General features: G+C 41.4%; 2 protein-coding genes across 3 annotated transcripts in view; both read left to right on the top strand.

Moving 5' to 3' along the window:
- Positions 1 to 910, top strand: part of LOC138953495 (glutamate receptor ionotropic, delta-1-like) — a 1,408-nt gene extending 498 nt beyond the window's left edge. The window contains exon 2 of the mRNA XM_070325335.1: positions 192 to 910. Coding sequence (XP_070181436.1) covers positions 192 to 408 — 217 coding nt within the window. The 3' untranslated portion in view covers positions 409 to 910. The remainder of the gene's footprint in view (positions 1 to 191) is intronic.
- Positions 911 to 8,081: 7,171 nt separating this feature from the next.
- On the top strand, positions 8,082 to 27,084 carry LOC138953882 (uncharacterized). 2 transcript variants are annotated; one of them, XM_070325844.1, is made up of 11 exons: positions 8,082 to 9,324; positions 9,908 to 9,979; positions 11,217 to 11,680; positions 15,082 to 15,225; positions 19,577 to 19,741; positions 19,974 to 20,062; positions 20,678 to 20,768; positions 21,464 to 22,229; positions 22,972 to 23,189; positions 24,085 to 24,353; positions 26,147 to 27,084. In XM_070325844.1, the coding sequence occupies exons 1-11, from the start codon at positions 9,222 to 9,224 to the stop codon at positions 26,379 to 26,381; spliced, it is 2,616 nt and encodes an 871-aa protein (XP_070181945.1). In that variant the 5' UTR covers positions 8,082 to 9,221; the 3' UTR covers positions 26,382 to 27,084. The 2 variants fall into 2 exon arrangements, with proteins under 2 accessions (XP_070181945.1, XP_070181944.1); XM_070325843.1 differs by having other exon boundaries at positions 19,571 to 19,741.
- The last annotated feature ends 416 nt before the right edge of the window (positions 27,085 to 27,500 follow it).

The following is a 27,500-nucleotide window of genomic DNA, read 5'->3' as shown; positions in this document are numbered from 1 at the left end:
ACTTGACCTAATTTTGCATATCTTCCTAAATCCTCTTTCGTTTCTTAAAATGAAGGATTTTACAAAGCTTTCAATATTTGTAAAACATGCATTGACATGCTTTGATAACTTTGAACGCCGTTTCAATACGTACATTGTGTTGGCTGACTGCGTAACATGCCTTCTAATCCATACCGATTGCTTTCTTGCAGACTGAGCCAGATGCAGGAGACAGGCTTGGTGACCTACCTGCTGCAACAATGGACGCCAAAAGAGAAACGGTGCGCATCACATGACATGACGTCAGCAGTAAGTGTGGAGCAAGCCAAGACAGCTTTCTATGTACTCGGGACAGGGGTTCTAGTGGCCGCCGCCGTTCTCCTTCTAGAACTGGGAGCGGCGGTGTTCAGGAGAAAGATGGCATCATGACTCTGGTCAAGAGAAAACTGTGCACAACATATGACTCGACATCGGCTATCAGCACAAGATCTTGCATCGAAGTACCCGGCTGGGTCCGATCAATAAGAGAGCTGTCTGATTGCTTGCGTGCGTAGCATACTTGCTGAAAGAGTCGTGTACCTCCAGAGGGTCACGACTTGAGAGTTAGATTGCGGAATGTTACTCTTGCTTCTCAACTGTTATACGGATATTAGCTGACTGCAAATTGATCAAAGTGATAACGATAATACAACCAAGGAGATCGCCTGGTTGGTTTGTGTTGTTTTGGTGACAGAAAACACAGAAAATGGCGTCAAAAATGGCGCCCGAATTGTGATATGCTTACAGGTTATTTTGTTGTATCCGTGTGGCTGCGAATGAAATGCGACAATGAAACCCCTTAAAAGACTAATGCAGAAGGATGCTTCCGACCTAACAAGAACAAAAAATGAAAAAGTACGGTTGAAGCAGTCTGCATACAACTGAGGGAAAAAAACACAACAATCCCCCCCCCCCCCCCCAAAAAAAAAAAAAAAAATGAAACCCCTTACATACATCTTAGTTGTGTTTTGTGCTTGTGTTGCATATCACTCGGCTGTTTGCCCCAACACATGTTTTAAGTGTACATTTGGCGGATCGGTCAAAAATAACGATTTCCTACGTAACATTTGGTTTCCAAAACCAACTGCGTACTACGCGAACATACCTGTAACTCCCGCACGTACGAATATGTGACTTCAGGGCCGGACTAGGCTAAGAGGAGGGGGGGGGGGGGGGGGGGGTTGCCAGCGGTGGTCCAGGGGGATACTCCCCCTGGCGGGGTCAAGGGGCAGAGCCCCTTGTGGGGATCAGGGGGCTAAGCCCCCTAAAGCTGATGGGTAGGTCATATTCTGAGATAGGAAAATGGTCGCTCCTTGCATGAAACGGCATAAAATAAACAACAATAAAAAATGTTTTAAATAAGTGAGGTACATGTTCAGGCCAGGGTGGGGGGGGGGGGGTTGCGCAACCCCCATAACCCCCCCGGTAGTCCGGCCCTGGACTGTGTGTACTATCAGCCATTCCTGATATTATGAACATATTAGAATGTTAGCCGTGTCAAATCAAATCGATTTGAGTGTGATTTTGTCTTTCGCGTGCCGCCACTTAGCTTCGTTTCCGGGCTTTTTCTGGTTACGCTAGATTGTACAAAAATGAAATGTGCCACTTAGCAACGCATCACATTTTTTGTTTCTTTTGCATCCGACGTTCTACAAAATCGCTGAAAGGTATTTATATAAAACAAAATTCCATTAAGTTTTAAAACGCAGCAGGCGTGGAGCGTGTTTTCTGTCGTAACTAACGAGGAACGAATGTTAGGTAAGTCACTTTTCACGACTCATCGCACTTAAAATTAACATTTACAAAAAAAATTGACATGTCAATGTTTTGTTGTTGTGATAGATAGTGGTTTTTTCTGAATTCAACAGTTAAATTACTATGTTGGATGTTCTATTTTGCTTCCCTATTTCTGTTCTGAAGTTTTTGATCATCTGACTACCTTGCTTTTCTATTTGGAAGACAATATGCACTCTTTTCTGAAAAATGGGTAGGGGGTGGGGGAAGTAAAAGCATCACAGTTCAAGATTTTGCGCGACAAGAGGTGTGTTTCTTTTAACTGTGATGAAGAGGGATAACTAAACTTGGTATCTAACACTATTTCTAAACACTGTAACCACTTTAGCACTTTTAATTTATTTTTTTCTGTCATCCAAGTTTTGAATTCAGCTTACAAAATGAGTAAACAAGTGTGTATTTTCTGAATTCAACAGTTAAATAACTCTGTTGGGTGTTCTTTTTTGCTTCCCTATTTCTGTTCTGAAGTTTTTGAACATCTGATTACCTTGCCTTTCTATTTGGAAGATAATATGCACTCTTTTCTGAAGAATGGGTAGGGGGTAGGGGTAGTAAAAGCATCAAAGTTCAAGATTTTGCGCGACAAGAGGTGCGTTTCTTTTAACTGTGATGAAGAGGGATAACTCAACTTGGTATCTAACACTATTTCTGAACACTGTAACCAGTTTTGCACTTTTAATTTATTTATTTCTGTCTTCCAAGCTTTAAATTCAGCTAATAAAATGAGTAAAAAAGTGTGTTTTTTCTAAATTCACCAGTTAAATCACTATGTTGCATGTTCTATTTTGCTTCCCTATTTTTGTTCTGAAGTTTTGATCATCTGACTACCTTGCTTGTCTATTTGGAAGATAATATGCACTCTTTTCTGAAAAATGAGTAGGGGGTGGGGGTAGTAAAAGCATCACAGTTCAAAATTTTGCGCGACAAGAGGTGTATTTCTCTTAAAATTTGTGAAGAGGGATAACTCAACTTGTTATTTAACACTATTTCTGAACACTGTAACCACTTTAACACTTTTAATTTATGTTTGACTGTGTTCCATGCTTCAAATTGGGCTTCAAAAATGGATACATAAGGTTTTTTTCCCAAATTCACCTGTAAAATCACTATGTTTGATGTTCTATTTTGCTTCCCTATTTCTCTTCTTCAGTTTCTGATCATCCGATTGTTTTTTTGTTAACATATTCACAATACAATATCACAATTTCTTCAGTAGGGTTTGCGTGAAAAAATCTCATACCTATGCTCAAACTTCAGTCGCTATCTCAAAATTTTGCGCGACAAGCTCTATTCATTTTGTTTTTTCCTGATAAACAAAACACTGAACTAACATAAAAACAAACCTTTAAAACTGCCTAACCACTTTGAAATATGGCCTCAGGTGTGAACTCCAGCCTTAAGTAAACAAAAAAACCCGTTCACCCCTTGTATCCAAAATGCATCAACTTATCTTTTCTTTGGCATGTCACCGTGACTTATGTCTATATCTTTCCAAAAACCATAAAAACAAACTATTTTGACACTTTGAACTTTCACGATGCATATGTCACACTTTTTGCACACAGCTTTATAGAATGACCCGTTACATATAATTATGTGAGTGTGTGTGTGTGTGTGTGTGTGTGTGTGTGTGTGTGTGCGTGTGTGTGTGTGCGTGCGTGTGTGCGTGCTTACATGCGAGCGTGCGTGTGTGCGTGCTTGTGTGTGTGATTGTGTGTGTGTGTGTGTGTGTGTTTGGCGTATGTGCGTGCGTGTGTGCGTCCGTGTTCGTGCGTGCATGCGCGCATGCGTGCGTGTGGGTGTGCGTTCATGCGTGTGCATGTGGACGTGCATGACGTTCTTTTTGTGTCTTATCACATTCATGTAGCTCATGTGTACAAACTAATCCGTGTTCATATTCGTGTGATTTTGCCCATAATTGTGTGTGTATAATCGGAAATAGAAGTACCCTAAAGTGTACAGAACGCTGAAATGCACACACCTGAAAACATTGTACCAGCTCTTTTTCTTCGGGTGCCGTTCGATTTTAAAGCACGTTGCAAAACCTGTGTAAACACTCATCTCTTTGCCATTAGTGATTATTGATTGCTAAATTTCGATCTAACTCTCTTTGGAAACATGGGGCAACTGAAAACGATGGTTGAAATTTCAAGAAAACTGCGTTTTCCATCAAAGAGATGATTAAAGCGCGTCGATACGACACGAAAACATCTTTACCGCTGTTATAATTCTGCAATAAAAAAAATCGGTTTTCTGGACGGCTGAGATAATCTTTTTAAACAAATCCCAGCTGTAATCGCTAAAGACACTCTATACTTAACAAGCGTATTGGCTAAATGTTTTCGAACCTGTGAATAAAGATTCAAATATTTTTCGAACAATTTGATCAATCCATGAATATTCTGTACCAGGTTTATCAATCTTAAATACAGGAGATCAGGAAAGCAAAGCAACTCTAAGAAAAAGATGGAAAAAAAAAACAAAAGAAGGAGAAGACGTGTGACGATGAGGAGATGCGAAGAACGAAAGGAGACGAAAGAAGAGAAGGAGGGGGAGAGAGAGGAAACCGCATAAGGAGAAGAAGAAGACGAGAGGAGGAGGGAGGGGGTGGGGGGGGGGGGTAGGAGAAGTTGGAAGGGGGGAGGGGGGGATGAGCTGAAGGCGGCGCCGGAAGGGGAAGGAACAACAATAGGAGAGGAGGAGGAGATGGTGGTGGAGGAGGAGGGGGGGGGGGGGGGTGAGGCTTCAAAAAGAGAGAAAGAAGAGAGGGAACAGAAAATGAGGAGTTGTATATATAGGAAAAGGGAAAAGACGAGAAGGAAGAGGAGGAGGAGACCGCAGAAGGAAGGGAAGAAACTGAAGAGGAGGAAACAGCAGGCAGCAGGAGTGTAAAGAAAAATGTGAGGAAGAGAAGGAGACAGCAAGAACAAGCGAAGGTGGGAAGGAAGAGGAGGATAACAGAAAAAGAAACAGCATGGAACAAAAGAAGGAGAGAAGGAGGATGAAAACAAGGTGGGAACAGCTGGAAACAACAGAAGTGAGAAGGAGAGGAGGGGGAAAGAGGAGTATGAGACAGCAGGGAAGAAAAGGAAGTTAAGAGACGGGTCAATAGAAAGAGAAACGAAGGGGGAGGAGGAGGAAACAGCAAAAGGCGGGGAGAAAGATGAGGAAGAGGAGGAGAAGGACGACGACGAAGAAGAGAAGGACACAAGAGAAAGGAAAAGGAGGAGGCTGAGGGTATACATCCATACCCCAATCACGCGCATGTACATCAAACCTCTCATTACTGATCCTGTCCACACATCCATACTGAAAGTTGTCACTCATGGGACTGGCCTAGCTCCTGCCTCCAAGGGTTCTCTCAGTTGAAAAAAGAGGCCACTTGCGCAAGCTGTTTGTATTGATCGCCATTATCTTGCTCGTGAAAAGTGCACTCCTCATCCTCTGGCCCATCCCTGCGGGTCAGGTGAGGTGGACATTGTTGAATCGATCAATGATAGGCCTCATTATTGTCATCGGAGATATAGAGAATACTACATGGCTTGCTGTGTCGTACCAGATTTACACGAGTTGTTTTTTTAAATATTGAACTGCGAGCGAAAGCGAGCTGTTCACTATTTGAAAAAGCAACGAGTGTAAATCTGGTACGGAACAGCAAGCCATGTAGTATTCTGTTTATCCTACATACTGTACTTACGTGTATTTTACTGAAAATGTCCTGCATTCGAGGCAGCTAAATTGAAGACGCTTGTTTTAGAACCTCGATCTCTTCTAAAGCCTCGTGCAATCTATTACGTCAAAGCAAAGAAACGTCACTCTGAAAGTGTGGCGTGACGTGTTAGTTCTAAAGATTCATCGAGGGTAATTTGCGAGCGCAATTTGTGTTTCTATAATGACGTTTGTCTCGGTGACTTTGGCATCATAAGCAGTGGAAAAACAGGTCCCTGCCAGACTTGCTTGACATGACCTCATTTACATGATTATACACACGTGTGATTTGAACGATTATTATCTCACGGGTGTCTCTCTCACGTATGTAGGATAAATAGCGGTAAACGATTAATTCTGGTATTTTACCGGTTGAAAGTGTAATAAGTGTCAACTGATCAATCTTCCGATTCACATTTCCTTTTGTTAGTTTCGGCTGTGCCAATTTGATAGTAACCGCATATTTGGATAATTAGGTTTTCATGACCGCGAACTGAGACCATTATTTTTGATAATCACTGAGACGAGGTGTGTATAACCTCTTTATTCCTCCTTTCTTCATTTATTCAAAGAAAAGTTGAGTTTTTGTGCGAAAGTTTGATCGAATCCTATTCACTCAACCAGTCTACCTGCGCAGGCGGTTGAATAATGCGCGGTTGTATATTTCAGGGAAAATCATTCAATTCTAACACTTCTTGTCAGTTTCCCTGTTTGGGCTAAATTCAAGTACACAGTTATGTTGTTATTCTGCTGTGGCGGTAAAGGCAGATTGTGTGTGTTCTGTTCATGTTTTTGTATCGCTTAGGAAATGTTCTTTCTTCGAATGGGACAAGCAGACGAACTTTTGCACCCGTGTTCCAGCGTTAAAAACTGTATGAAGTTCAGTTTTCTGGGGCAAAATAGTGTATGAAACCGCTGTATGTTCTTTAAATTGATGAAATGTGTGCATTTGGTTGCGTGTTATCTGTTTATAAAATCAAATATTGTCGAAAACTAACCGTCGGATTGCAGTCTTTTGTCCAAGCAACTCAGTTCAGAAAATGTGAAAGGGGAACTACTCTTGTCGCTAGACAGAGTACGAGAGTTACTTGCCTTGGGACTTGCTAGCTTGCACTCATAAGAGATCTAAAGCGAGTTTCTCTGCACTGATCGTTAGATTAGGATTTAGAAAACAACCAAACTCGTGGATTTTATATGGAGATTAATGTGTTCAAGCCTGTAGTTGCTCGTTTAAATACAGTGTGTTTGTATTGTTTGGTCTGGAGATGTACATTTCGTACATTAGAGCGTTCGGAACTTTTCAATCGCTAAAGTAGTTCCCTCAAAGTCTAGCTCATCAACCTGTGAGCTATCGAGGATTCAGGCCCGTTGTTGGGTAAGTGATTTTGGTTGTTCAGTTGGGTAAGTTACCGAAAAATAACTAGCCCTACACGTTTACAGAGAGAAAGAAGCAGAGGGGGGAATAATATATTGTTCTGTGCAATGTTTTACTTCTTCGTTTACTGCGCAGTGACCGATTTCTGCCGAACAGAACTCCAAAACTAAAAGGCACAATCCTTCCCGTGATAAAAGTCAGCCTCTCCTATCCTCGATGTTAGGCCAAAAGAAAATAGTCTGTTTACGGTAACCCGACCGACCCTATTTTTTTTCGCGCGACCCTAGACTTTTTTTTGGCATTTGGGGGAAAAAAAAAGAAGAAAAAAAGAAGAAATCTTTTGGGTTTTTTTTGCAAAATAACACGTGTAAAAATATGGTTTTTTTGGGAAAAAAAAAATCCCGACCTACCGACCCTATTTTTTTGGCCTATGTTACCGTAAACAGACCTATTTTTTTTGGCCTTAACAGAGAGCATCTACGCTGTTGAATTTGTGTATGTGTCCAAACGGAGAGATGGTCTTATCTATAAAAGCCTGGCTGGATTTGAGATGGTGAGCAAAAATGTTTTTACGGGAAGTACTGTGCCTTCAACAGGAGCAAAACGGACCTATAAAACAGAACGAACACGTTTTTTGATGCCCACAACACCCGATTGTGTTACGTAAACATGTCCCATATTGGTCATGCTACCATGTACAATATCAATTTCTTGCGCATAGGGGCTTAAGCTCGGGCTCAATTCGGGAAAATAAACCTTCATTTATTGACAACAGCGAGTGCCACTTCTGCTGAATGCGTGTTTACATGCCGTTGACACACTACAGTGTATTTTTGAGGTCAACATCTTGTTACGCCCAAATCCACACCGAGCTTCTGCTGTTCGATACGAAATGCGTCCTCAAAAGCAGAGCAGAGTTAACCGGAAATTTCCTGTAGTTTGTTGACTTATATGTATTTTCTCAGATTGAGATAATAAAGTTAATTTGATTTGATTTGATTTGATGTGAAAACACCAGGAAAAAAAATCATCTATTCAATGCATCATTCTGCAATATTTGGGTCTCTAAAACAGGTAATGCTAGCTATGTTTAAAGCTATGTACCTTGGCTTGACTGCTCAAAGTATTTAAGTGACCCATTTTTGTGGGATGTCATATTCTTGCCTTTTAGGTTATGCCATTTTAGACAACTGACACCAAGTACGATCGTTGACAGGGTAGTGGGCAGGAACACCGGTGTAAAGCGTCAACACGTTTGCTTTGTGCATCACTGTTCAATTAAAATGCTCGTGGTGCTCCTTTTTAATGCCCAATATTGAAGCGCAGAGAAATCTTATCAACTAACATTCAAACTTGAGTCGACTGTTTGCTTTTGAGATGAGCTAGGATCAGAAACCTACCCCAAATGACAACCCAACATTCATTAATAATTATAAAGGACATTGTTTGCTCTTGGATTGATCAAGAAATACAAATCTGATTCAAAGTACTGCTTCCAAAAGCCTCCGGGAACATATCGAAAATCGACACTTCTGCTGATGCAATTGCTCAGTTTAACTAAATCACCGTTCACGGAGCCTACGGGCCAGGTAAGGAACGGCACCCACAACAGACTTACTCAGGTGGCTGAAAACTATATATGCCCTGAAGAAAACGGTCAGTGTCAAATTACAGGCTGAAAATTGATTCAATGAATGATAAAATATGTTAGCAAAAAGTTACAAGAAACAAAAACAAAAACAAAACCTTAGCGAGTGTGTGTTCTTAGAGAAAGACAAATCGCAGAATGAAGTCTGCGCAGTTTTCATGCTTGATCGTGAGTCAAAGAACAGACCAGCTTAGTAACACCCAGAGAGAAAATATTGGAACGTGGAGGAAAGAAGAAGAATAAGACCATGAACATGGCATGCTTTACGTACAGTATCACTTCTAGACTGTAGTTGTCAGGAATATGATCCGTTTTGACTCGCGTCACTGCGAAGTTCAAGGCCATTTGTGTCATAGATTAGCGCTCCAAGAACTGAACTTTCACCGATATTCATCTGGCTCATCAATAATTCACGGTGTAATTAACAGAGCTATTCAAGGCGCATCAATAGATCAGATCAAGGTGCAAAACAGTGTTCGGTTACCACCACAACATAAGACATGAAGAATAAACTGAACAACGGATGCCGTTTCACGAAGGGCCGAAATATTTCGTTGAAAACCTTCATTGTTGGCGCAGAATAACTTGTGCAAATTGGATAAGATGCCATTGATATGCAAAAGTCTTAAAATATGTTTGATGTGAACCTTCTATTTTTTTTTATCGGTGTTGAAAATAATGGCGTGGAAAGTCTTCGTGGCTTCCTGCCTGTCTTCGGCACTTATGTTATGCGTTAACTCTTCGATGGAACAGTCAACACCTTACCCGACAAGAACACTAAGTAAGTAACTGAACGTTTTTACATTTTTAATCTTTTTTATGTTTTTATTTGCGAAAAGTTGAATTGTAATATCCCGGACGACTGGGTGCTTGATTGTGAATAGTTCTAAATTTAAATGTTCTATTATTTATCTTTGAAGACAACCACGCTCGCACTCATACGTGAAAGAGCTCACTCACATACCCATTCCAGCATGTATTATTGGCGAATTTTGATAGACAATGAATATGAACATGTCAATCAAAACAACAAAGTCTGCGTTTGAGAGAGCTTTGAAAATAAGTTGCTGAAGATATAATCCTTAAGTATTTGTTTAACCATATAGCTCTATAGAGTTTGACCCTACAACTACCAGAATTATGTATTGCCTATTTGTTTCTCAATTGTTTTCTAAAACATGTATTTAAAGAACAGTCAAAGAATTATTTTACGAGCATTTGAATTGAACGGAAACAAATAGTTCTTCTGTTTTTGTTTTATGTCGTAGTTTATTTTACTTTTGTTTTTTTGTTTGTTTGTGTTTTGGGATTTGTTTTCATTTTTGATTGATTGATCGATGGAATTTGTGATTTTGACTGTCCAGAAGACTCCTTGCTTGACGTGATTCTCAGGCTAAGGTGGAAGACGGTGACAGTTATTTCCGCCACCACTTCAGGTATATTCCTCTACTTGTGGTTTGGGTCTGTGTAAATAAATGTTTCTGTTCTCAATGCGCGTGTATATGCGTAACTGCTTGAGAGAGAGAGAGAGAGAGAGAGAGAGAGAGAGAGAGAGAGAGAGAGAGAGAGAGAGAGAGAGAGAGAGAGAGAGAGAGAGAGAGAGAGAGAGAGAGAGAGAGAGAGAGAGAGAGAGAGAGAGAGAGAGGGGCTCAAAATGAAGGGAAAGCCTGAAGTTTGATCGATAAGCTAACAAGACAATGAAAAGAATGTCGATTTGTTACCTGTGTTTGAAATAAGCGCATATTTGCATTAGCTAACGATTCATGCAGAAGAACATAATTATTTTGTCAAAGTACTCTTAAAAATAAGTACAATCAAATCTTGGATGGGTATGAGGGGATAAAGAGATGAGGAGCAAGACGCATAGACAGAATAAGAACGATAAAAAGGAGCGGAAGAGACAGGAGAAGGATTTTCTTTATTTGGTGTTTAACGTCGTTTTCAACCACGAAGGTTATATCGCGACGAGGGAAAGGGGGGGAGATGGGATAGGGGAAAGGGGGGAGATGGGATAGAGCCACTTGTTAAGTGTTTCTTGTTCACAAAAGCACTAATCAAAAAATTGCTCCAGGGGCTTGCAACGCAGTACAATATATGACCTTACTGGGAGAATGCAAGTTTCCAGTACAAAGGACTAAACATTTCTTACATACTGCTTGACTAAAATCTTTACAAACATTGACTATATTCTATACAAGAACCACTAAACAAGGGTAAAAGGAGAAACATAATCCGTTAGTCGCCTCTTACGACATGCGGGGTGCAGAGAAATAAGGATGTGGAAAAGAAGACTTTTGGTAAGTGAAATAAAGGTGATGGATCCAGTCAGATAGAAATAAGACAACAAGAAAAGAATTGGAAATCTGCAGGGAATAGTAGGGAGAGTTTTCTTGGAAGGAAATATAGGTGAAAGGACTGGTAAGGCAGAAATAAGACAAAAGAAGAGAAGTAAAGGGGTGGGGTAGCTCTGTGGAAACACTCCCGCCGCGTGAAGGCGACCCCATGGGAGCCTCGCAGGAGAAGGAACAAATGGTGAGCAGGAGATATATATGGAGTGAAGAATAAAGGCAAGACTGAGAGGAGGGAAAGGGTAGGGAAAAATAACGACGAAATACATACTTTTTGTTGAAATATTCACATATATAAGGCCTAACACTACAATATATCTACCAGAAGATGAACCCGTGATCGACTCCCTCCTCGGCGAGATCTACACTCACAGTATTCACGTGATTACCATCAATCAGAACGAGGCTGCATACCCGGATGCTAAGTCAACAGCCAACACTGAAACTGGAACACTGAACAGGACGCGATATGTCAGAAGCAGAGTAAACCCGAACTCAACAGAAGCTATTTCTGAAGGTATTAGAAATACAGCGGATGACAATGTCAGGGAAGACACGTCCTACAGTGTAACCATCGTTATCAAAACTTCTGCGGATGAAATTATGAATCAGACAGAAGCACAAAACACCACTACGCAGGCTGTACCTCATCATACTGATAGTTTGAAAGGGGACGTTACCCAACCTGATACTCGAGCAGACGACAGTTTACTCCAGGCGGCTGTGAACTCATCAAACAACTTTCTGGTACTGGGTTCTTTTGCCTTCGTTCGTCAGATCTTTCAGAAGGTATGCCATTTATTTTTAATTCTTGAGCATAATCAATGCGATAGAGTACTAGCTCTGACGTGCAGTGGCTCTGTAGGCTATATCGTGCATATACATGTGACTAAGTGCCAAAAGGTGCTCACAGAACAGAAGACGACTTTGTTTTACAATAAAAATGTTTCTAAAATTGTGTGTCTGCTGAAAATTGGTGTGTGTGTGGATGAATGTGCGAAGAGATAGTGGACATAATTTCGTGTGTCTGACTTGAACGGTTTTGAAGTTATCTTTGTTTAAAGTCAAAAATAACGCCAAAACCGGCCATCTGAAAAAGGACATCGTGATACCTCGTGTTTTGAATATGCCACAGAAAAATAACAAGAAGCACAAATGAATTGCATTTAGTTTGATTGAATGCCTGAAACATCGCTTTACAGACGAGACCAAACGTCAAATCTAAATCTCGAGAGAATTTTTTTTTTTCGATAACCGAATTTTAAGGTGTCGCACGCAAGATGATTCGTCATCACGGCATACATTTTTCAATCGCAGATATTTACTAAATTTCTTTTTCAAAAACTCTGGAATTGATGTCGACACGTCAAGCGATAACGGTGTATCAAACTGCTGTCTTTCAAGTAATCCAGCAAAGACTGCAGAACTTTTGAACAGCATTTTTGAAAACGATTTAAAAATTTCGTCATATCTTGCGTGCGACAAAATGTTCGGTAATTAACGGTTATTTTCTTTTAAAAACAAAATTTACATGTACAAAGATCTACTTCATTTACGGAACCACGTGACACATTCTGTGTTCAAAATTTGTGAAGAAATCACGAACCACGATTGCGCTATCAAGTGTTGAAATTATGTCGTCAACATCTTTTCAGATCTTGCGTGCGACACCTTCTTGCGTTCAACATAAAATGTCACTACCTTATCGAGTTTAATGGGTAAAACTAACTATTTGTTGTCTTAGTTTAATCTTCTTAATTAAAAGCGTAATAAAACCGAACTTCTAAGATGAATTTTAATTGAGATTAGCGAAAGAGCGGGCACGCAAGTCGACCTTAAAGTAAAAGAATGATAACACGAGCGTGTGTCGTGTTTTCTTGCGTGCAACACATTGTCCAAAAAGGAAAATGTATATTTTTCTCAGACGTTTTTTAAGTTGAAACCTTGAAACTTCACACACATTTGGGGTTTAATCGCCCCCATGCATGGTAAAAGTCTTGTTGACCCTTGTCAGATTTCAAGGTCACGTCTGGGTCACATGTGGTTCAGAAAACGGATGAAACATATTTTTTCAGAGATTTTTGAAGCTAGAACCTTCAAACTTCAAACAACGCTTTTGCTTAATGATTGTTCAACATGGAGAATTCAAGGTTGATCCTTGAGAAATGTGAAGGTCATAGCAGGGTCTCGCGTGGGTAAAAAAAAAGGAAATTGTATTGAACTTCAATTTATATAAAACCAAAGTCTGGTTGATCTGTTTTAAGATTTAAGGTCAAATCTGTTATTTAAGGTCAAATCAAATAGAAATTTGTTGATGCTTAAATCTTTGAAACTTCCAACAGGTTTGAGGTTTGACAACTTCTGGACTTTGAAATCTGGTATGGTTGATCCTGGTAATATTAATTAGTCAAAACATCAAGATCAACAATTATAAAATAAGCACTTTCACCAATGTCAAGTGAGCAATAGCAGCAAACGTGAGTCTTATAAAGATTATCACTTTTTGTGTGACCTCAACTTGACCCCTCTGAATGCTCTCAATCATGGAAATTGACCACACTTTGATTATAACCAAACAACATCAAAACTTTGGAATGTGTGAAGTTTCAAAGGTGTTGCTTAAAAGGCGTTCGTGAAAATGACAATTGTATGTGTCTGACTTCAATGCGACCCCGCTGCGACCTTGACGTTTGATTTTATCAACCAGACTTTCATCATGTGTGAATGACTTCAAACACTATAAAACTAGTTGAAGAAATTGACAATTTTTCAGTTTAAGCCAGATGGCACTGCTGTGACCTTGAAATTTGACAAACATTAACCAGGCGGTCACCTTTTTTAGAAAATATCCTTAAAGGATCTTTAACCTTACTGTGACCTTGTAATTTGATGAGGTTTAATTTAACTTGCGTAGTGTGCCAAGTTTCAAGGCCCTAGCTTCAAAAACATATGAGAAAACCTCATTGAAAAATGTATATGTTTGACCTCAACGCGACCCTGCTGTGACCTTGACTTTTTCAACCAGACTTTAATCGTGTGTGAACATTATACACTAGAACTGTGTGTATTTTCAAAGCTCGTGCTATAAACGCGCTGAATAAATTGAAAATATTCCACATTTGGACCAGATGTGACCCCGCTGTGACCTTGAACTTTGACAAAGATTAACCAGCAGGTCACTTTTAATGAGGTTTTATAAAAATGCTGAAAGTATGTGAAGTATGTAAAGTCTAACTGATCTAGTATTAAAACATGTAAGACGTGACAACGACAATTTTCCAGTTTGCAAAGGAAATTTAACCTCGCTGTGACCTTGAAATTCAATGTTGTTTAATGTGATGTGCACCATACCTGGAGGTCATAATACTTTGGTTGTGTGCCAAGTTTCAAAGCCCTAGCTTTAAAAACGTGCGAGATAACCTTAATGCTATGACTCAGTGCCGTTTTGAATGATATAACGAACAAAATTATCGTTATTTGTAAAATCATTTGGGTAAATTTATCTTTTCTTTTCGTAATTGGGTTCCAGCATCTGTTGTCTTAACAAAAATCACAATATCAGTCGTGTTTGTCAACTTTTATTTTTTAGCCCCTTTGTCCGCTTTTCGTGCGCACCTTTTGGCACTTAGTCATGTATACATTCTATTTTTTTAAATGTGTATACTATAGCTTCTTCTTCTGTCCGCGATCTGTAGAAGTTTGTTTAATTCACACAGATGTTGATACCTTATTTGTATGTCATAATGTTTCAATGCAAAACCTGTATCTGAAAGACATTTGTTTTAGTTGTAATCGAATGCATTTGTTTTTTTACAACCCCATAAGGCCAAAAAAAAAGTCTGTTTACGGTAACATAGGCCAAAAAAATAGGGTCGGTAGGTTGGGATTTATATAAAAAAAATTTTCTAAAAAAAAAATTTTTTTAACTTATTTTGCCAAAAAACAGACTTTTTTTTCTCCCCAAATGCCCCCCCAAAAAGTCTAGGGTCGCGCGAAAAAATAGGGTCGGTCGGGATACCGTAAACAGACTATTTTTGTGTGTGGTCTAAGCCTTGTTCCATGGCACCGAAATAATGTAACAGCTGATGGCAGATAACTTAATCAGGTTCAGTTCATTCCAGATACATTCTTTCTACTTACAGCGTGAACAAGTTCGACTGAGCGTTTATATTTCTTTTTTGCTGCTGCAGGTGTGCTTGATTGTTCGGTCGAGCGGACAAGAGTACAAACTGTTCGACACAGAATGGCTGACCGTCGTCCCGGAGGAAAACGTGGCTGAATTTCACCGTGAAGTGTCGCCGTATGAGCACGTTATGGCCCTTGTGTCTCATTCGGTAAGTAGAGTATAAGACAAAAACACAATGCCACACGCATTCCTTCTTTGCCACTACTAAAGCAAACGTGTGCAAGATTGTATGTTACACGCTTTGATGCCGAAATCAATTATTTTGATTATGCATTTATTTCTGAAAATTTTTACCTTCACATACATTCAGTCACTAGGCCAAAAAACAAAATAGGTGTGGTTACGGTAACATAGCCAAAAAATATAGGGTAGGAAGGTAGGCAATCGCTTTTTTTTTTTTAAACTTTTTTTTTCTTCTAATGTGTACAAATTAAACCTACTTGACAGGGAAATAAGTGTGAGACTCGGGCGCTTTCGCTTTCATTGCGTTTTCTGCACTCGTTTACTTTTTTTGTTTTTGTATTTTTTTGACAAATGTGATAAAAAGTTATAGGGTCGGCCCCAAAAAATAGGGTAGGTCGGGTTACCGTAACCACACCTATTTTTTTTAGGCCCTACCTTAAACACTTATGTTTTCAGTATTCATTTCAAGTGATCACGAACGTAGAAAAATGGGTATCAAAGCGTTGTTACATTTTGTTGTGCATTCTGAATAGTGTGCCAACAGGCCTTGGTCAGTCAATCACATTTTATCTGTGTACTAAGTGTTTGACGGTAAAAGAATAACACCAACCCCGTTCTCCTGTATAAAATTGAAAGCCACATTTTCTTCTTCATTCAATTTCTGTTTTCAAAAGCTTCGTCAACTTTCCACTTACACGACAAGCTCCCTTTACCAAGCTTCAATTAAGAACCCAGAATACGAAAGGTCAAAACAAAACAATAGGTACTACTTTCACTATCGTCGTCTGCAACGAAAACCGAAAATGGCGAAACGTTTTGCTACGTACACAGAGGACGAAATTTCAAAGAAAAGATCGAACCTTACACCTGTGACTAGGAAAAGTTGCATAGACAGTTCCGTGCGGATCTCACCACGTATCAACGTACATCCGATGCTCAGGACCTACAGATAGGTCACGCTTTGGCGATTGAGGCTTCGTCTTCAGCTCTAACACGCACGCAGACAGTCAGGCAGGTCTAATATGCACCAGCGGTGTTGGAAGGTTTTAATTTAGAAACACTCGAATGTTACTTCGACGAGATAAACGAACCAAAAGTCAAAAGTGTGCCCCAAATTCGGAAAATATTCTTTCAAAACGGCACTGTAAAAACCATCAACATCACTGCGAGAAAATAAACAATACAAACACAACCAGTTCCCCTGTGGAACATTTCGGGTGGACTTTCCCACGACCTGACCTTACAAAAATCCTCCGCCGTGTTCGTTCGCGCTTTGCATTCAATCTGTGTTAGTGCGCGTGTGTGTTTGTGTGTTTAGCTTTCGTTGGTATGTGCTGTTTGGTTCAAAATAAGTTTATCTTTTTTCATTGAAAGATTCAGAAACGTTGGTTGATACTTTGTTGAATGCATTCAACCAGAAAAGACACGAAACGCATTGAATCTATGTTGCGCGCATGCGTGTGTAGGGTATGTGTAAAAGGGCAATTGTGTTTTTCAGTCTTTGTTACACGACACTTGAGATTGCCACAAGTTCTCAAACGCCGTATAGTTGTGTTCTTTTATTCTACGTCGCCCGTCTTCGCAGCAGCAGAAAACAACTCGTCAAATTGAGTTCGAGGATTTATTTAGCATTCCATACATACAACTGCACATCGTAGCAGAACTCAAATAGAAGCCTTTTTTACATACAAATCGCGCTGGCATATATAGTAAATACTCAATCTCGAGAATATTCCAGACCGAACATGATACAACTACTTTATACGAGCCGTGCATGGACTAAACTAGAGACATTCTCTATGACGTACATCAAAAGCGCCGACGCACTTAATCCGAACGAACGCCACGAACTCACGACTAAAACAGCGTGGTAAACAACTTGTTTTGACAGGACTAGAAAGTTCACCTGCATTCTCGTCCAAGCATAAATATTGTGTTTACAAAATATAATATCGGTACTTTCCCACAAAGTACAAATAAGTCAACTACATGCAACACACAAAACTGAACCAAAGCTCAGCAACGGTAGCGTTTCCTAACAGTCTTGTTTTGTGCCTGTTATTTCGTCCCTCAAAACTCATTTCTGTCTTTCTATGCCTATGCTGTGAGACATAATCGCTATTACGAGTTAGTCGTGTGACAGAGAGTTTTCTTGCACACTCGACTGCTGCTGTCTCACTTCGGCTACGCCGTCGTGAGACATCTGCAGTCTCGTGTGCAAGAAAACTCTCTGTCACACGACTAACTCGTAATAGCGGGTATTGTTAAATCCTCCTTATGAAACATCAGAACTTCCTTTAACGGCACACTCAGCTTCACGTGAACCATCAGTTTCTGGTCACAGACACTGTCAGGCTTTTACACACAGTACAAACACCCTTTCGTTTTAAACACTCACTGCTTGAGAACATCCTAGGTGCCCCCGTAAAGAGCGAGCATTTTTCAAAGAATGTATTTTTGCGTGGCCAGCCGGATTGTCTAGTACCACAATCGGACGCTTCGTTTTGGCGCTAGAACTAACTTTTGAAATCTAAATAATAAATTGACTGATTGTAACACAAAAATCCTTAAATCATAAAAGATCTATTTTTTCATCAAGACAAGATCAGAACAACTAGAAGTTTTGAAAGTAAAAAAAAACAAGTCGCGTAAGGCGAAATTACTACATTTAGTCAAGCTGTGGAACTCACAGAATGAAAATTGAACGTAGTCTGCCGCTAGTGCAAAAGGCAGTGAAAGTGACGAGCCTGTTTGGCGCGGTAGCGGTTGCGCTGTGCTTCATAGCACGCTTTACTGTACCGCTCTTCGTTTTAACTTTCTGAGCGTGTTTTTAATCCAAACATATCATATCTATATGTTTTTGGAATCAGGAACCGACAAGGAATAAGATGAAATAGTTTTTAAAACGATTTCGGAAATTTAATTTTGATCATAATTTTTATATTTTTAATTTTCAGAGCTTGTTTTTAATCTAAATATAACATATGTATATGTTTTTGGAATCAGAAAATGACGCAAAATACGATGAAATTGTTTTTGGATCGTTTAATAAAAAAATAATTTTAATTACAAGTTTCCGATTTTTAATGACCAAACTCACTCATTAGTTTTTAAGCCACCAAGCTGAAATGCAATACCAAACCCCGGCCTTTGTCGAAGATTGCTTTGCCAAAATTTCAATCAATTTAATGGAAAAATGAGGGTGTGACAGTGCCGCCTCAACTTTTACAAAAAGCCGGATATGACGTCATCAAAGGTATTTATCGGAAAAAAGAAAAAAACGTCCGGGGATATCATACCCAGGAACTCTCATGTCAAATTTCATAAAGATCGGCCCAGTAGTTTAGTCTGAATCGCCCTACACACACACACAGACACACAGACAGACACACACACACACACACACACACACACACACACACACACACACACACACACACACACACACACACACACATACACCACGACCCTCGTCTCGATTCCCCCCTCTACGTTAAAACATTTAGTCAAAACTTGACTAAATGTAAAAAGGGAGCCCTAAGTAGGTCACACAAGGTCGTGTTTCCCCAAGCAGACGAATTTTCTGCATATCCCTTGCTTCTTTGAATCCAACCGCCGCCGATAAGTTCGTGTGACTCGCAGTCGTTTGTTGCATTTTAGATTCAGAGGTACACAATTAAGCCTACGTGCTATTGCAGATACAGCGAGTCGCATTGAAATCACAAGCTGACGACAAAATTGTGAGAGAAAAAAAGGAAAGTGTGTGACACGGGTCCACGATGGCTCAGGGGTAAAATAAACCACGAAATCTGGTATGTGGTTTACGCAAGCTAAATAGCCATTAAAACGAACTGTGTCATTTAAGGCTGTTAAATGCTATTTGCAGATGTGTTCCATAAGGTTAGAACTGCTTTTTTTCGTGAGAAGATTTAAATTGTTCTGTAAACCATTTGAGGCAGATTGGGCTTTTAATATGCAGACAATTGACGAAAATTGACATACATTACTTTTTGTAATTAGTTATTTTGTTGTTTTCCTTTGTCTGTGGCCTCGTAACACTCGTTCCCGTCCTCACTCTCCGAAAATCGTCTTCATTTCCTACTGTGCTATTTTGTCAGAGTTCATATTTTAGTTATTTTTCTCGTTCCGTTGCTTGCAACCTCTTGTTTTTCTTGTGACAAGAATTTTTTTCTTCTCCTTAATGAACTGAAGAAAGCATTTTACAAGCTCGAATCATATTCACAGTGGGTACAATATGCTGCTGCTATAGTATCGGTCTTACGGTTGCCACCTTCATGTATTTGTGCAAGTTGCAGTCAACGCCTACGGAAGTATGGACCTTACAACGCGCAGGGGACACAACTCAAATGAGCTTCTTGACGTCACTAGGACCCTCCACCCCTCCTCTCAGTCGCCATCGTCTTCTGCCCAACCTGTCCCAGGGATTGAGTGGTCGTACTCTCAAGGTGGTCGTTAAACAGGTCAGTGAAATATGATTTCAAATGAGGTGATAACTAAGGCAACGGAAGTTATGAATGCGTGCGTACGTACGTAATTGCCACTGCCCGTGTTTGTCTGGCAGATCAGGTTTTGGTGCTAAATCCGATTACTTTAATTCTGTGTTCATGAATAATCAATTACAAGCAATCGAATCGAAGGCTAGAAGCTCACTTCTTTAAACGAGAATTAATGGTGTGCATTTGTGTCCTCCAGAGAAGCTACTACATCAGAAAGGTTGGAGGTACCTACGAAGGGGCTCTGATTGATTTGCTCTGGGAACTCAGCAGACGCCTGAATTTCACGTATGTCTCCACGATGCAAAAATACTGTGTTTTTGTCTTTAGCTCTGTTGTTGTATTAAGCGGCATTCGGAATGAAAGCCTCATCATAGGAAAGATGCAACAGACAAAAAGTATGAACAGAAAATCCATTTGTTGCCCTTTTTTCTCTCTGTGAAATCCATATATCTATAGATACAATAGGCCCTATACAGAAACGCCCTTGCCATAGAAGCAAAATACAGGTTTCCTGGAAGATAGGCATTCCGTTTGTTTCCAAACGATTGCAGATTCTTTTACAGAAATATGTTTCAAGTATGACACTTTTGTGTGGAAATTAGTGTTTTAGCTTGTCAACATTGAACGCTTGTGTTTAAACTATGCTTCATTTTCCCCAATTTTGCTTTGTAGCTCAAAAAACGCGTTATATGAAACTGATTCTGCTTGTCCGTCTTATGCTAGCAGGACAATGCTAAGCCTACTTACTTACTTAGACCCTTTCCCCCCAGAGGAGTATAGGCCATTAGCGACGTTTCTCCATCGCACTCTGCTCTTGGCTGCTCTTTTCGCTTCTGTCCAGCTGTTGCCTTGCCTCTTCAGTGACAATGCTAAGCCTGCTATCAACAAAACATTTGACAGGTACACGCTGCAGGAGCCACTGGACGACAGCTGGGGACAGGTTCTGGCCAACGGTCAGTGGGACGGTGCTATCGGCATGCTGATCAGACAGGTGGGTCTTCCTCAAAAGGCTGACCAGCCAATTCCAACCGACACGCAGACAGTCACATGCAAAGAGAACGATAGAAAAGAGAATACGGTGTGCGAGATAACTCTGACGGGTTTGTATGGAAAGTAAAAGAGTGAATACTCTTGCTTTTATTGAGGCAAACTTTCCCTCGTGGCTTTATGGGCCAGTCACTAGCGAGGGGTGAAACACGCGGACAAGAAGCACGTGTGGAAGGTTTGCCTCGATAAAAGGAAGAGTATTCACTCTTTCACAACCCATACAAACCCGAAAGAGTTATCTCCTGACTTTGTCTATTAATGCACACAAATAGTCATGGTATCTAAACAAGGGAAAGGGTTCACTGGACGAACATTATGACATGAACTCTTTTTCCACGAATGCTGGAGGCACGGGGGTTACAGGAGGGTGAAACAGAGCGGCACTCGCTAATAGGAACGCAATATTAATGCTTTGTCCAACAGGAGAGAAAAGAGACCAAGGCGTCTTGTTTCTCTGCCAGCTGTTGTCTAAGAATTCATTTGAATTCGTTTCTTTTTCTGGAAAATAGTTGCTTTCGGAAAAATGTATCCTTACTGCCTTTAATCTGCAATAAATGAAGTTATACAATCTTTACCGACAGAGTTTATCCATGTGCTGAGGTCCTTAGTGCTGAACCGAACTCTGTTTTCACGTTTCAGGAGGTGGACTTCGCAGTTGGCGCCTTCAGCGAGACGGCGGAACGGTCCTCGGTAGCTGACGCCACGGCCGCCTTCCTCTACGATCACGCCCGTCTGCTGTTCCGCCAGAGCCCGCCATTCCCCAACACATGGACCATCTTCCTGCAGCCCTTCCACTACCTCGTCTACCTCGCCATCCTCCTCAGTCTTTGCGTCGTGCTCCTCATCCTTCTGGCAGTCCAGTTCTGCGGAAGAGAGGGCGAGAGTGGAAGGTGTAAGGGATGGAAGAGCTTTGTTCGGAAGGAAGAGGATGGAAGCTGTACGGGTTGGAAGAGCTGTGGACGAGAGGGTGGCAGGTGGAAGGGGTGGAAGTTGTGTGGAAGGACATGGTGTGGTGACGAGGAGGACATAGAAGGACAAGGTGGTTCCAGAGATGTTGTGAAACATAGTATATCCGGTGGTACTGAGTGGGAACTGTGGCGAAAGGCTAGGCCAAGATCCGATGAAGACAAAATCTCGCGGCTACCGCCATCAGAACGGAATAGGCACACCAACGGAGCTGAGTTGTTCCGGTTGAAGAAGCAGCACGCTGAGCGGAGCACGGCTTCAGCCAAAGAGCTCGGTGCAAATGGTGACGGTTTGAAGACCGATATGGAGCGAGGAGAAGAAGGGAAGGAGGAGGAGGAGAAGCTCAGGAACTCAGGAGGGTCAGGTGTGAGGATGAAGTCCGTGACGGAGTGGGTGCTGGACGATCTGGAGACCCTGCTGGCTGGACTCATCAACAGGCGTGAGTCTCTCTCTCTCTCTCTCTCTCTCTCTCTCTCTCTCTCTCTCTCTCTCTCTCTCTCTCTCTCTCTCTCTCTCTCTCTCTCTCTCGCTCTCTCTCTCGCTCTCTCGCTCTCTCTGTCTCTCTGTCTCTCTCTCTCTCTGTGACTCTTTTTATCTCTCTTTCTCTCCCTCCCTCCCTCTCTCTTTCTTTATTTTTAATTTTTTTGTTAAACTGCACGCACTTCTTTTTTACATTCACCTGAATTGCTAGCGCGTGTATCTTCAAATATGATGTTTTTATATCAGATGCATGCGTTACAGCTTTCAGGATCTCAAATCAGATGCTGACCAACTATTCAGCAAACACTAACGAAAGCCGTAGCATATGATCACATATCAATGCTGCTCTATAATTGTTAAAAGCTCTGTTCTGGCTCAGCCCTCCTCAACAAAAGTATGTTGAAGGTTCAGTTCTTGGACCAGTGACACAGTTAACAAAAGAAGACCGTTTGGTCCTTTCAAATTGTATTCGATAACAGACGAAACCCTGTGTGTTCCTGCTAAACTAATCGGCCAAGCATAGTCTTCTGTGTCTGCATTTCGTGCACATTCGCTCAATATGTATGAATCTAAGAGCGCAGGTTCGTTCAGAAAATAAGTCGTGGATGTGAAAACCGTACCATTGAACCTTTTGTGTTTTGGGGCGATTGAAAGGAAGGATCACAGATGATAATGAGTGTTTTTTTGCCCTATGTCTTCAGCTCAAGAGTACTCGGGTACATCAGACGCGGGTCGGGTGTTGGTGTGCTCGTGGCTGCTGCTAAGCGTGGTGCTGGCGGCCTTCTACAGCAGCAAGCTGACCGCCACACTGACCGTGCAGAGAGAGGAACCTCCCTTCACATCCATGGCCGGCCTCCTGGCTCAGAGCACCTACACCTGGGGCATTGCATCGGGCACCGCTAAAAGCTCCATCATTAGCGTGAGTTGAGTAGGGGTTATGGGTACCTGGTTTATGGACAAAGGTACATATAGAACATGTTTTGTTTCCCTGTGGTACTAAACTGCGTATTGTTAGTGATAAAGGGTTTATGGGTAACTGTGGCATTACCTCGGACGCCGCATAAGCTATTTCATTACCGTGAGTTGAATAGGGTGTGTGGGAACCTAGCTGGGGCATAGCCTCGGGCACCGCTAATGGCTCCATCATCAGCGTGACTTGAATAAGGTCGATGGGTATCTGATGCACACCGCCATCACCTAGGGCATTTGCCTGGGACAACGCTATGCGTGAGTTGCCAATTGGCAGTGGCTTCACCTATACATCGTTGCGTTCCAGATTGTGCACAGTGGGTAGTCTTGCTGAGAATAAAAACCGTTCGAAGTCGGGAGTCCGCTCTCCCCCCCCCCCCCCATCCCCTACCAATCAATGGCAGAACTTGTGATGCAGATCACCTACACCTCATCGCGTGGGGCACCACCGAAAGCTCCGTCAACAGCCTGAGTTGATTGTGGTTTATGGCACATGTACATATGGAACATGTTTAATTTCCCTTTGATACTTACCTGTGTACTGTTAGCAATAACTGAGACTGTGCAACTACATATTTATATATCTCTCTCTGCACACCAGCAGGAAAATGATCATATACTTCAGATCATTCGGACAAAAGCAAATTTGTAGTGAAATAATTTTCGTCATATGGAAATGTATGCCGCATCCCGCTTCACAGGCCCAAGGTCAATGTTTTCATATTATAATGGGAGAAAAATCACAGAGATCTGGACTGCCTGTTTCCAATTATCTCGGATTGTGTTTTAAGGCATGAATAACGCCGACAATAAAAATCAAATTTCCACTCTGTTCTTTGTTCCAGGAATCATCACACGTCGACCACCAGAAGTTTTACCAAGGCCTGCTGACGTTTGGGGCCAATGACGATAGAGTGACGTCACCAGATCTTGAGGTGCAGAAGCAGAAAGTGCTGACGGAAAATTACGCTTTCTTTACCGGTTCCAGCGACCTGTATGACGCGTGGCACGCAGAAAGCTGTGACGTCAGCATGATCTCTGAGCCCTACTTCAAGACGTCCAAAGTGTTTTACCTGCAGAAAGGCTCGCCTTACACGCGAATTATCTCAAATGAGTAAGTTTATTTACAAGATAATCCAGTGAGATTATGTGTATTACGCTCATTATGTCATATGAGTAAGTCTATATACAACACAATCCAGTGGGATTAGGTTTATCACGCTCATTATGTCAAAGGAATTAGTGATGAGAAATTTACTTGCAAATGAGTCAAGTGAGATTTAGATTATCAAATGAGGAACCAAGACTTAGAGCAATGTGTGTGTGTGTGTGTGTGTGTGTGTGTGTGTGTGTGTGTGGATGTGTGTGTGTGTGTGTGTGTGTGTGTGTTTTGAAGATGTGTTGCATTTTTAAAGGCACAGTAAGCCTCCCGTAAACCATCACAGAGCTCCCCGAGCGTCTACATACAGTACAAGCATACTTCCATTTAAACGCTCACCGAACGGGAACATCCTGGCTGCTTTCTGTCGAGCGTGAGACATTTTCAAAGAATTTATTTTCGTGGACTTGGCCCTTTACAACAATGGCGCCTCGTTTTGGTGCTGGACGGCTGTTATGAATATCCCGGAAATCACGCCCGGACAGTAAGCCTCCCGTAAACCATCACAGATACTGTCAGGCTTTTACACACAGTACAAACACCCTTCCATTTGAACGCTCACCAAACGGGAACATCCTAGGTGCCCTACGTAAAGAGCGAGCAATTTTTAAAGAATTAATTTTGCAGATTGTCTCGAACACTTTTTGGACCCATCCTGAACTCAGGTCAAAAATGAGTTACTTCCCTTAAACTGGCGATAGCCGTGGATCGATGATTATCAGAATGTTTTTGGACCGTGGTGCGTTTTTGCGCTAGACCTAACTTTTAAAATCTAAATAATAAATTGACAGCTTGTTACACAAACATTCTTTAATCATAAAAGAATTCTTTTTTCATCAATGCAAGACAAGATCAGTGCAATTCGAAGTTGTGAAAGTTTGAAAAAAGAAAAGCCCGGAAGCAGGGTCACGCAAGGGTCGTAGTAGACGACGGTTTATGCGGCACATCGCCGTTCCTCTCAACAGTGAAAAGCCATCGCTAGAGTTCTTGTGAACCACAGCCGTTTGTTTCGTGCATAAAAACGTGCTATTGTAGATAAGCTCACATCGAGTCGCATTCAAATGACTAACTGACGACTACATTGTGAAAAAGGGAAACTGGATCACACGGGTTTACGATGGCTCATGGGTAAGATAAACCACGCAAAAATAAATTCTTTGAAAATTGTTCGCTCTTTACGGAGGGCACCTAGGATGTTCTCAATCGGTGAGTGTTTAAATGAAAGGGTGTTTGTACTGTGTGTAAAAGCCTGACCGTATCTGTGATGGTTTACGGGAGGCTTACTGTGCCTTTAAGAATGAGCTTCTTGTTGCAGTTTACGTTACTATTTCGTTGCACTGCCTTACCTGCTGACTCATTAAGTGAACGAGTGTTAAACACGGAAAAATACCAAAGTGAATGAACGGGTTTATAATACTGGAGAGTCATTGAAAACATGAGGTTTTCATTTCTGGCCGAACCGTATAGGTTAGAATCGTCCGATAGACATCGATGCGCCAAGGAATACATTTACTTTTAGACTATCTCCTTACTTCGTATTTCGGAATTTATATTGTAAGTGACGACACCTATGTAATTTTACAAAACCCAAATCAGCTGAAAACAAAACAAAACCACACACCCCACACACACCCTCCCACAAACACACAAAGGAGAGGGGGATATAACAAATCTGTCTGGCGTGTTCCTGTTAAGCTCAAAATCACAATTAATTTAATACTTATTGTTTTCATTTCAACTGTTCCCAGAATCAGTCGAATCTTTGAGACCGGTCTTATGACGCATTGGAAGCAGCAGTGGTCTCCAGACAACCCGCGTTGTGGTGACGTCAGTGATGACATCATAGGCAGCGGTGGAACAGTGACGGGATTGAGAGACATGCAGTCAGCATTCGTCCTTCTAGCTTTTGGGATCGGGGTGGCCGGAATAGCTCTGGGCCTGGAGTGTGTGTGTTGTTTTGTCAGGAGAAGAACGAGGAGATAGGATCTCATGGCCAGATATGTTCGTTGCTTTGTCATGAGAAAATTAATCAGAATACCCCGAGAGCTACTACACTCGCACGTGCGCGAGAGCGAGGAAGACATACTCAAAATACAGAATAATGAAAAACTCGGAGCATGGCCACTGTAAAGCTGTAGTTTCTTACGGCCAGATTATACATCCACGGTCGTCAAATTGTCAAGTGGTGAAGTAGTCACTATAAGTAACCACAAGGACCTACAACCTGTGAAGCTGTAACCTAGAGCAAATCATCATCATCATCATCATCATCATCATCAGCATCATCATCATCATCATCATCATCATCAACATCAACAGCATCATCATCATCATCATCATCGTCATCGTCGTCGTTGTCGCCGTCGTCGTTGTCGTCGTCGTCGTCAAAAGTAGCAGTAGTACGGTCGTTGTCAACATCATTATACAGCAAACGCAAGCTTTGATCTATAAAATCGATCAATGAACTTTTTTGAAAAAGCAAACAACTGTACAGTGGTAGAAATAACTCATACATGCTTTTATTGGCAACTGTCTATGTCAAACCTGTACATATCTTTTTTCAGCTTCTTGTAACAGACAAGTTTAACTTCTTTTGTACCGGTCCTGTTTGGTTTTACTGGGATCTTGGATTGCACAATTCTTCGTATTGAAGTTAACAAAATGTCAAAAGTCAAAAGTGTGTGTGTGTGTGTGTGTGTGTGTGTGTGTGTGTGTGTGTGTGTGTGTGTGTGTGTGTGTGTGTGTGTGTGTGAGTGTCAGGGCCGGACGAAGTTGGTTTGAAAGGGGGGGGGGGGGGGGGGGGGGGTTCCAATTGAAGGCAGGGGTCCAGGTACGCCGAGCCCCGGTGGGGTGCAGGGTCAACGCCCCGCTGGGGGGTCTGGGGGGCCAAGCCTCCCAGAAGCCGAGAAAATGTTGCATTTGTGAGGTCATTTTTTGGTCTTTCCTTGCAACTGGGAATCAAAATTACACATTTTCAACAGTAACAAAATACTTCAGATATTCATTCACCATAGTGGTTCAGTGGAATAATCCCAAAGACATATATGCCTAGTAAATAAGTCTGACAGGACTCTTTACTTTGAATACTTAAATTCAAGCAAA

The sequence above is a fragment of the Littorina saxatilis genome, linkage group LG17 (assembly GCF_037325665.1).
Source record: "Littorina saxatilis isolate snail1 linkage group LG17, US_GU_Lsax_2.0, whole genome shotgun sequence".
Classification (NCBI taxonomy): domain Eukaryota; kingdom Metazoa; phylum Mollusca; class Gastropoda; order Littorinimorpha; family Littorinidae; genus Littorina; species Littorina saxatilis.
This window is presented reverse-complemented; position numbering and strand designations above follow the sequence as displayed.